The 11,713-nt window shown below is 44.2% G+C and overlaps 1 protein-coding gene across 2 annotated transcripts; it reads right to left on the reverse strand.

The window, feature by feature from the left end:
• Nucleotides 1-239: 239 nt before the first annotated feature.
• LOC311614681 (transcription elongation factor A protein-like 5) lies at nt 240-3,422 on the reverse strand. Of its 2 annotated transcripts, none has more exons than XM_084869772.1 (3): nt 3,303-3,422; nt 1,763-1,816; nt 240-1,092 (listed from the first exon to the last, which is right to left on the reverse strand). In XM_084869772.1, the coding sequence occupies exon 3, from the start codon at nt 1,068-1,070 to the stop codon at nt 486-488; it is 585 nt and encodes a 194-aa protein (XP_084725898.1). In that variant the 5' UTR covers nt 1,071-1,092; nt 1,763-1,816; nt 3,303-3,422; the 3' UTR covers nt 240-485. The 2 variants fall into 2 exon arrangements, with proteins under 2 accessions (XP_084725898.1, XP_084725897.1); XM_084869771.1 differs by having other exon boundaries at nt 3,233-3,361.
• Nucleotides 3,423-11,713: the final 8,291 nt, after the last annotated feature.

Raw genomic sequence — 11,713 nt, forward strand, 5'->3', positions numbered from 1 at the left:
CTACCGCTGAGCCAAACCGGCTTCGGCAAAAAACATTTTATTTTTTTTATTATTTTTTATTTTATGACAAAGTAATATGTTTTTAGGGGGAAATGTGCAAATGAGAAAGCATAAGCTCCTCCACTGTCACCACACAGAGAAAATCATTATTCCTCCTTTGGTCTACTGTTCCATAAGTTTTCATACACATGGATGTATCATGTAACTTTCCCCCCACAAAAATTGGCTGATACAGTATATGCAGTTCTGAAAACTATTTATTATTTTTACAATGTACCAGGAACATATATTCCATGCACATGGGTGAAAATCCCCTACTAAAACAGAGAGCACTGTGCAGTTGATCAAAAGGCTGCTGGTAACAAGGGTGATGCCTAAAGTAAAGTATCAGCATGAAGGTAAAGCACATCGCCTGGCAAATGCTTGCCAGGGAAAGCAGGGTTGGCAATATTCCCATCAGAGAAATTGATTTAAAGGCAAAGGCATTAAATGTATGGACTGTCTTCAAGGTCTCTGTGGCCCCTACCTCCACCCCTCATTCCCCTGACACCCCGCTGGCCCCTTGGGAAGAATCGATCCCGTACATCTCTTTGCATCCAGTGAAAGCTACCTGTTTTCTGCCTTTTCCTGAGCTCTTCCCGAAGCCTTGCTACATTTCCATATTCTCTCATCCTCTCCTCAATGCCCACATGCCTTTTCCGTAAGTCCTCCTGATAGTCCTTGAGGGAATCATCTGTCCACCTGTCCGTTTTTTGCTTTGCTTTCCGGGGCACATACTCTTCAGCTGGGCGTTTCTCGGCAGCTTGCAGCTGGCTCTCTGGCTTGGCCTGGGCTTCTGGCTTGCCCTCACTGCGAGCTTTTCCCTCATCTTGGGACTTGCTCTGCTTTTCTTGTTTCCCCTCAGCATCTGGCTGTCCTTGATCTTGGAGCTTTCCCTCGTGCTCTGCCTTCCCCTCCACTTCTGGCTTTTCTTTCCCGTCTGACTTTCCTTCATCCTCTGTATCTATTTTATCTTCTGGCTTTCCCTCGCTTTCCAGTTTTCCTTCATTTTTGTTGTAGAGTTTTTCCATGTTGAGATGTCCTCTCCTTTGCCTAGGAGGCAAAGAGGAGACAAAGGAGACTGAGGACTTAGGTGGTGGAATGAAGGTCCTGATACTTGCCTTTATGACGCAGGGGTTTCCTCACAGGATCCTAACATTCAGGTGCACTCCCACCCATACTTTTTTTCTCCTTTTCGTCCCACTCCACACATGTTTGCATCTGCCAGCCTTACAGCAACTTCCATATGTGCTTCTCCATGTATTTAAGCAGAGTGTGCTGAGAAGTGTGCAAAAACAGATGTGTCCCTAAACTTTGCTCTGGCCTTAGGTGTTCCCATAACAATTTTAATTGGGTAGCCCCCAACTTACAATGACCTGCAAGAATCCTGACTGGTTTCTTTTTTGCCTTCCCTGTAATTGTAAGACTTAACAGATCTACAGACACAACAACAATGACCAGTTCTCAGATTTCAGGGGTACTCAAATATTTTCAAGAGGCTTCACAGATGCCACACAACCATCTCTCACTTCCTTGTTCTCCCCTGCTATCCTCACGAGCATAAAGCACCAAGTTCTTCGGGTCCCGACAGAGGCTATAGATTCTGAGCCTGCAATAGGAAAACTTAGAAGAGAGGTGGCAGGAGATGGCCTCCTCAACTTCTGCTCAGGCTTAAATCACTCCTCCTCCCAAGGGTCTTGGGGTGGCTGCCTTTCCCACTGACCTGCACTGCTCCTGCGGGTCTCTCCTTTTCTTCTGCAACCACAGCTCTGAAGACCTGCAGCGAGACAGAAGACAGATGGTGAAGGGGGGATTGCGAAGTGAATGACTGGTAACAGGGACACTGACTCTTTTTGGACTATACTTGTCCAAACTTTCCCAATTCCTGTTACCTGTGCCCTTTTCCCTTGGGCCTCTGATCCCCCTCTACTGTCCCCCCATAACAGCCTCCATTTTTCTACCACTGGGCAATGACAGATAAAAATTATTCCCAAAGTGTTTCTATATTTTTGAATCCTCCTCCCAAAGTTCCACCTCACTTTTTCTTGCACTAAAATCAGTGAGGTTCAGGACAGTGGTGTTCAGAAGGCAGACCATGTTGTGCTCAGGTTTCTGCCTTCCAAGCTCCCTACCCCAGGGTGTCCAGATAGCACAAAGCCCCCCACTTCTCTGAAAATGGTGATGGTAGAGTTAAGGGGCAGGGTAGAAATGTCCAGAGCATTCCTGCCACTCCCCCCTCTTCCACATACACAGAAAGATGACATTTTCCTACAATGCAAGAGACAAATTATTTACCTCCTCATAGCCCTCCCTAATTCAGAAGCTATTCCTCCACAACAGGGAGCTGGACTCCACAGACTGAACCTCTATCACCCTCATAGGCAGCACCTGGCCACCTAAACCCCCGTCCCACGTGCACGTGCACGTACGCGCGCATACACAAATACATGCACACACACACACACACACACACACACGCACGCACACACCACACACGCACGCACAACATACACACACACAACACAATTTTTGGCTCCAAAATGAGCGGAAGGTGGGGAAGATATACTGAGGGCACAGTCTTTTTCAGGGGCCCGCCCCACCCCACCCCCATCCGGAGATATCAGGATTTGCCCTCCTCCAGCCATCCAGCAGGGATCAGGCCACTTCCTTGCCATCCTCTTCAAACAGCAACCCCCGCCCCTCCCCCCTCACACACACACACACTCCCTCCATCAGATAGCCTGCCTCCTAGGACATCCTAATTGATACCCATCCTCAACCCATGTCCCCTCTCCATCTCCTCCCACCAAGTCCTCCATTTCTTGCACCAAACCATGGGCATCAGAGGAGGGGCAGAGAGAATTGAGTCATGGACCCTCTCTGGTATTTGCCCTCTGCCACCCCCACCTCAGGGGTCAGCAGGCAGCAGTGGATTTATAGCCTTCCCAGAGAGATGCCTCCTTCTCATGTTTCTTGCTGCCCTTAAGCCTGCACTTATCCAGAAAAATAAGAGATGCTACCCAGATCTCTCTCACAACATTCACTCAATTTTCTGCGCCAAAATGAATGGGGGTGAGAAAGAGGTTGCATCTGTAAAGCAGACTAGATCCTCTAGGGTCTAGCCTCGATCCGTCACGAATCCTACTTCAAGGTTACTCCCCCACACAGACAGACACACACTTCTTGTACCGACCTGCTATGGGGCAGTTGGCACCGCTGTCCCTCAGTCTAAAAATCTTTCTCCATGGAAATAAGGAACGTACCTGGAAGAGAGGGACTTCTGTATACATCGGCTCCTGATCACGTGAGGGAAACGTCACCAGTGGGCTCGGGTCCCTTGTTCCCCTCCCATCAGGAGAAAGTGCGTCAGGAGCCAGCCTTTTCTTCTTTCATTATCCCCCTTCCCCTCCCACTCCCTTCCTTCACTAACCCCCTCCCCTTGCCCCCTGCCCCTCCCGCTCCTTTCCTCTGGCTTGTGACCCTGTCACTCATCTTAGCTTTTCTTAATCCCAGAGGTCAACTGTGGCCCCTTCTCCCTGAGGTATGTGTTCTGTTTCATCAAGGAAGGGCTGCATCTTCTCTGAAGAATTTTTCTTTCTCTTCATTGACCTTGGAGCATCTATGCCTGTAATATATTTCTCACGCAGCTATGGATGGATGCTCATTCCTCCTGTCCTCTGGACCTTCACATAATAGCTACAGAGTGGATTCTCAGATAAGAAAACAGCTAGTTAAAATACTAGAGATTTTCTTCTAAGATTTTTTAGTTTTATTTAATGTACTACCCTCAGCATGGGTTGCTCTTTTTTTAATTTAAAAGGTTTTAATTTTTTAAGGAACTCAGATATTGATGATCAACTTCTGCTATTACAGGATATTTATGTAAAAGGAATATGATACAGTTGATACATCCTTGTACCTTTGCTCCTTGCTTAAATAAATTCTTGAAGTGCATGAAAGGAAAATATGCTAATAAACATAATCTTATCCTTTACTCTCCAGTTTCTTTTTTAATGCTTCACAAAGTTTATAATCACTTTAAAATGCCTTGAAGAAGGTAATATCACAGTATCTCGCTTTTTAAAAGGTTTTTGTTTTTTGTGGCATCGTAATTTCTTTTAATCTTTTTTTCCAAATGTTTCTTTTATTGTTATTCTATTACAGATGTCTCCCATTTTTCTTCCCTTTGCCCCCCTCCATCCTGCCTCTGCCCCTCCTAGGCCTTAACCACATTATTGCCTGTGTCCATGGACTATGCATACATACATATATTTCTTTGGTTGTTATCTTCCTGTCATCCCTTCTTCCTTCCCCTCTGAGATCTGTCAATCTGTTCCATGTATCCATGCCTCTGGCCCTGTTTTCCTTATCAGTTTATTTTGTTCTTAAGATTCCACATATCGCCGAAGCCGGTTTGGCTCAGTGGTAGAGCGTCGGTCTGCGGACTGAAGGTCCCAGGTTCGATTCCGGTCAAGGGCATGTACATTGGTTGCGGGCACATCCCCGGTGGGGGGGGTGTGCAAGAGGCAGCTGGCCGATGTTTCTCTCTCATCGACGTTTCTAGCTCTCTATCTCTCTCCCTTCCTCTCTGTTAAAAATCAATAAAATATATTTTTTTTTAAAAAAAAGATTCCACATATAAGTGAAACCGTGTGATAATTGTCTTTCTATGACTGGCTTATTTCATTTGGCATAATAGTCTCTAGGTCCATAGTATGGGTTACTCTTATTAAAAAAATTAAGTAAAGGTATTTTCATTTGAAGAAGGGGAAAAACCAATAAGATTCCAAAATTCTGAGACCAAGTTAAGTTCATAACATTCAATTTTACTCTATAGAACATTTGATTGGCTACATACAAAATGTTTTTAGTTTTTACAAATAGCTTGTTCTGCTACGTTTTAATTTTCCCAAACAATGCCCAAGTGCTAAGTAGACTTGCTGGAATCTAATGGATGACACATATTACTCTCGAAAATTTGGCCGATGGCTATTTTTATTCAAAGATTACGCTATGAGCAAAGGCAGCTGATGATCTCTGCCTTGTCAAGAGGGAAGGGACATGTTGTTTCCCAACCCCTTCTCACCTTCCAAAGCCTCTCATCCTTTGTATTCAGGCACTTGACAGTTGCTCATTCCAAAAATATCCATAGAGAGGTGACCAAGATGATGACCTGAGTAAATGCCTTTGGCTCCTTCCCTCCCTCCCCCAAATTCCCAGAGGCAATTCAACCCCAGCAGAGATGGGAATGCTGTTCTGACAACTGAAAACTAGAACAGGTCTCTTCTAGACCCCTGCTCTCTACCCTATTCCCAGTGCCAAATGGAAGCTTCCTTGACCCTGTCTACCACCTGACTTAGGAGATGCAGTCTGCTGGATCTCTCAACTTCAGTATCTTCACCTCCAGGGCACCGAGAAAGACCCCAGTCATGCTGTAAAGTTGCTGCCTCTTAGTCCATATTCACCCTGGCACCCTCTTAGCCAGGTTAGGCCAGTGTCTAAGGAACTCTGACATGCTGACCATACTGATTGACCTAAACCAGGTGTTTGCACCTGAGGAAATCTGTACCCTATGAACTTGAGAAACCATGATACATGAGCAGCTTGACATCAAGAATAAGCAGAAGCTAGGAGGTAGACAAAGGACAGAGAGGAGGAGAAGATGCTACTTGGGAATGAGATAGAAAGTGGAAGACACAAATAGCTGAGCCATGTTAAAGGGAGAGGACTTACTCCTTGCGTTCAGGCATTCTTTTTTTCTTTTAATTGTTATATCTATATCCTATATAATAAAAGCCTAAATGCTAAGTATTCTGTCATCCAGTTGGCCGTTCAATCTATCAAAGCGTTATATGCTAATAATATGCTAAGGCTGTTCAACTGCTTGCTATGATGTGCACTGACCACCAGGGAGAAAATGCTCTGACAAGTAGGTGAACTTGCTGCTGGGATCCAGCCCATCGGGACTGAGTGAGATGGGCTGGACACACCCTGGAGTCCTCCCATGGTCCCTCCCTGGCTGGCCAACCTCCCTCAGTCCCTCCCCAGCCCTGATCGTACATTGGTGGGGTCCCTCAGACTGGCCTGCACCCTCTCACAATTCAGGACCCCTTGGGGGATGTCAGAGAGCCAGTTTCAGCCCAATCCCACAGACCAGGCCAAGGGGCCCCACTGGTGCATGAATTCATTCACTTGGCCTCTAATATATATATCCCAGTGCGTGAAATTTGCGGGGGGTGGGGGGGTGGGGGGGGGCAGAATTTTCCCTCAGCCCAGCCTACACCTCTCCAATCTTGGACCCTTTGGGGGATGTCGGACTGTTGGTTTAAGCCTGATCCCTCTCACAATCCGAGACTGCTGGCTCCTAACCATTCACCTGCATGCCTGCCTGATTGCCCCTAACCACTTCTGCTGCCAGCCTGATCACCCCCTAACAGCTCTCTGCCAGCCTGATTGCCCCCAACTGCCGCCTCCACTAGCCTGGTTGCCCCTCATGGCCTCTCCGCCAGCCTGGTCACCTCATGCAGCCTGCTTGTTCAGTCGCTTGGTCATCCCTCACTAACCCCCCTGCCAGCCTGGTTGCCCCACACAGCCTACTTGTTCAGTCATTTGGTCACCTCTCAGGCCAGCCCTGGGCAGCTGGGCAGCTGCTATTCAAGACTTGCCTGTGCCCTGGGCTGGCCCTGGGCGGCTGGGGAGCTGAGGGAACTGGGGGACTCCAGAGGCAGGCAAGTGGAGCAGCTGGACCCGCCTGGGGGCGGGCTCAGCCTGCTGAGGGGACTGGGTGCTGCCATCTTGTGGCTGTGGGCATCGCCATCTTTGAGGACCTGGCACTCAAGTAGTATATTCCCTCCTTATTGGCTGTGGGTGCTATCATCTTTGTGAGGGTGCCATGGTCACTTAGTATACTCCCTCTTTATTAGATAGGATAGGCTTTCTTCTATTTTAATATATATGTTTAGTGCTATAAATTTCCCCTTGAGTACTTCTTTTGCCACATCCCACAAATTATCATATATTGCGTTTTCATTTTCACTCAGTTCAAAGTACCTTAAATTTCTCTTTTGACTTCTTTGAGTTATTTATTCATGTGTTATTTGAAGTTAAATTTAAATACTGGGTTTATTCCAGAGATATTTCTGTTATTAGTTTCTCATTTAAATTCATTGTGCTCAGAGAACATACATTTTATTATTTGAATTCTGTAAACATTATTGAGACTTATTTTATGACCTTGAATATAGACTATCTTGGTAAATGTTCCATATACATGTGAAACACATATTCATTCTATTGTCATTGGTGGCAAGTTTTACAATTGTCAACTAGCTAAGTTGGTTCATAGTGTTGTTCAAGACATATATACCTGCTGATTTTCTGTCTACTTGTTCTATTTTTTTTTTAGAAAGGGCGTTGAAATCTCTGACTGTAATTGTTGACTTGTCTGTTTCTCCTTACAGTTCTATCAGTTTTTGCTGCATCTATTTTGAAGCACTGTAATATGTGAATGTTTAAGATTGTTATGTCCTCTTGACAAACTCACCACTTAATATTATGCAATGACTTTCTATGACCATATTATCCCTGATATTATTCTTTGCTCTGATAGTCACTCAAGCTTTGTTTTGATTTTGGTGTTAAGATTGTCCATCTTTTTCCATTCTTGTACTTGTATTTATTTGCATCTTTAAATTTAAAATAGGATTCATACAGGCAAATGTATTTGTGTCTTCTTTTTATATACAATCTGATAATCTCTGCTTTATAACCAAAGTGTTTAGACCATTTACATTAATGTGATTATTGGTGTGTTTGTGTTTAACTCAACCACCTTGTTATTTGTTTCCATTTGTCCCATCTGTTCTTTGTTCTCTTGTTCCTCTAACATTTTTTACTGAGAACACTGAAGATTTCATTTTATCTCTTAAGTTGGTTTTATTAGCTACAACATTTTTCATGAGTGAGGTTTTTAATACATTTTTAGAATTTCAGAATCTACCTTCAAGTGATATCAATGTATAGAATAAGAACTTTAAAATTGTGTGCTTTTAGCCGAGACCGGTTTGGCTCAGTGGATAGAGCGTCGGCTTGGGGACTGAAAGGTCCCGGGTTCGATTCCGGTCGGGGGCATGTACCTTGGTTGCGGGCACATCCCCAGTAGGGGGTGTGCAGGAGGCAGCTGGTCGATGATTCTCTCTCATCGATGTTTCTAACTCTCTATCCCTCTCTCCCTTCCTCTCTGTAAAAAAATCAATAAAAAAATATATTAAAAAAAATTGTGTGCTTTTATTCCCCCTCTCCTGTCATTTGTGCTTTTACTTCCACATACATTATAGATCCTACAATACACAGTAATCTGGGGGCAACCACAAGGCTCACATTATTGTTTCTCCTCTCTCAGGAAACTTTCTTCCACTATCTAATGTTCAATAATTGAAAACTGCTTTTCATAAAATTTGTCAAGGTTTTGGCTGTTTTAATAGGGAGGTAAATATAATCCATTACTCCATTTTCATTTGAAGAATAAATGTGGCTTAATGTTTTAAAGGATGGCCAATCATGAAGGCTTTATTTCACTTCAAACCAAAGAGCATTGCCTATGCCAGTGTTTCCCAAAGTGTGGTACGCATACCCCCAGGGGTACGGGAAGAGTTTGGTGGGGGTACGCGTTGCATCTGAGTTTGGTGGGGATATGCACTGCACCGTGTTTAGCTGCGTTCTCATGAGTACGAGGGGTACTCAGTTTTACGAAAATTATAGAAGGGTACACATATGTCAAAAGTTTGGGAAACACTGGCCTATGCTATCTGGCCTTCCTGGAAGAGTCCAGTGTCTGTGTAGAATCCCTGCTCTGCTGATGACCGAAAGTTCAAACTGCACTACTTTCTTTGGTCACAAGGTGGCGCATAAATCTATTTTCTGAATTTTCTTCAGTGGTGAGTCCTGGTGAGGCCAAGGAGGAGGCCCCAAGAAAGGTGGCCAGCCTAAGAACAAAGAGGCAAGAGTGGGCAAGGCCAGGAAGCCGCCTCCCCCCCCCCCCCCCCACCGCGTGTCCCCGCAACAGCCAGGCAAGGCCACAAAGGCACTTCTGGTACGAATGGCCCCCATGGGAAGTCAAAGGTTAAAGGCAGAAGGAACAGCTCAACAGATGCCAAGGCCTACAGGAAAACCAAAGCTGGTTTTCAGAGTTAAAAACCTATGGTCACCAAGGGTGAGAATGGTGTGGCTTCTGCAGCCAAAAAGAAGACAGGGAACAAGGTCCTTAAAGAGGAAGTCTGTACCCTATGAACTTGAGAAACCATGATACATGAGCAGCTTGACATCAAGAATAAGCAGAAGCTAGGAGGTAGATAAAGGGGGCCAGGGAAGGATCGAAAGCCAAAGCTGCTGCTGCTGCTCCTAAAGACAGTGGGTCCAAAGCAGTACCTATACCATTAGCCAGAAAGACAGAGGTCCCCAAGGAGGCCTGGCATACCAAGGCCTCGTCATTCAAAGGGACCAGAACGAAGGCAGAAGCCAAGAGCTAGAGGCAGGATGGAGAGACTAAGATTCTATGGGAGTTTTTATTCCCGAACAAACCATCACTCTATTTATTTTACTATTTATTTAACAATAAGGAATTCTTCACAAAAAAAAAAAAAAAGAACCAAGGGAAGCTGATTAGCAGAGAGCTCTCTCTCCAGAAACTACAATCTTTAACCTACCCATCTCTGAGGCTTACAGGGCAACTTGGATCTGCCTACACATGGACGAAATATACATTTTTTGGGGGGCATATGTGTGTCTAACCCCCTATAATAATATCAATTCACATGTGAGCAAGCTTCCAGTTTCTCTTTATGACAGAACTGCTAAATATCCTGAGTTCAATGAAGACAGAATGCTTCTGCTTGCCATGGAGGCTGGTGCAAATACTGGCTATCAAGAGTAAGAAGTATGGTAAGGCATAAGCTTCTCTGTTCATCCGTTTTCTTTCCAACTTTAGTTTTTCTTTTTATAAACTTATGTCTTGCATGAATGTGCCTATGTGTCGAGCACCTGAAAGAGGGAGGGTTTGGAATTACTTGAGCATCTGATTCATGGTGTCTAAGGTTTGCTGTGTTACATGATATTTTCACCTGTCAATTCACTATTCCCTTTGGTTTCCTAAGTGCTATTGTGATGTTATAGTCTAGAGCAGGGGTTAGCAAACTTTTTCTGTTAGGGCGGCCAGATAATAAATATGCAAGCTTTGCAGGCAAGCCATACTATTTCTTTGGCAACTATTCAACTCTGGCACTGTAGTGCAAAACCAGCCACAGACAAATGTAAATTAATAAGTATGGCTATATTCTATCAAAACCTTATAGCTACCAAATTTTGAATTTCATAGTTTTGCATGTCACAAAATAGTCTTAATTTCTGTAACCATAAAAAACATAAAATTTATTCTTAGCTCTTTGGCTTCCATCCCTCCCTCCCACCCACCCCAAAAAAACAACAACAAACAAACAAACAAAAAGCAATAGGCCAGATTTGGCTCATGGGCCCTAGCTTGCCTACTTGTTTTATTTATTTTTTTAAATATTTTTTTCTTGATTTCAGAGAGGAAGAGGGAGATAGAAACATGAGTGATGAGAATCACTGTTAGGCTGCCTTCTGCCTCCTGCACAGCCCTACTGGGGATCGAGCACACAACCCAGGCATATGCCCTGACTTCATAGTCAACCACTAAGCCATGCAGTCAGACTTGCTACCTTGTTTTAGAATCCTCACTTCTAAGTTTATTTCCACAAAAGACTTAATACATAAAATGCTTTTCACATATTTAGCACACTCTAAGGCAACTTATTTCCCAAGTTCTACTGGGACACTTAAACTGAATAGTTCTCTGTTGAACTTCTCATAAATATCTCTAGATTTGGGTGCCCATTGAATCTCCTGACATCCAATTTAGTATAATTCTTTATATTCATAGGTTTCAGGGTGCTGGTGTGAGGAACTATCAGATTGAAAGTGAACTCTGTTGCCTCACATGTTTGTATACTCTAATGAACTAGGGAGGTTTCTTAGGAGCGAACTACACCAAGGAAAGAGAACCAGACAGAAAAGGTCTTCCCATGTTGCTAAACACAGAGGGGATTTCTCCACACTTTATGAAATAGTATGAGGATTCAATTCATTGGGAGTTTCAAAGAAATCAGTGTGACTTTCTTACCTTGAGGATTCCTGAACATCAATACCCAGTAGAATGGCAAAACAGCAGAGAAATAGAAGTACCTATTTCTTAGCTCAGGAGACTTGAGTATAGGACACCTGGCTTTAAGAAATTCCCCAAACAGTTGAAGGGAATATCTAGGTTGGGTCATGCATATTCCAGTGGGAACAAGAGCTTGCAAAAAGCTTTCAAACTTGGAGGATCCAAAATGACTGCACAGGTAAACACCTAACCGCAGCCGCACACAACAATTTCAATAAATACAACTAAAATATAAAATGGACATTGCCCAGAGCTACAGGAAGTCGACTGACTGAAAATTCTACAACAAGAAGGAAAGAGAAAACCAGAAGGAAAATCAGAGGAGCTGTAAAAGCCTAAGGTACGGAGACATGCTACGCACACATGGAGAGGACGGAGCTGGAGAGGAGGGGGAGGCTGAGTTCCTTGCTAGCGTTCCCTAGCAGGAAGGAAATA

This window comes from Pipistrellus hanaki (genome assembly GCF_964339955.1).
Source record: "Pipistrellus hanaki genome assembly, chromosome: X".
NCBI lineage: Eukaryota > Metazoa > Chordata > Mammalia > Chiroptera > Vespertilionidae > Pipistrellus > Pipistrellus hanaki.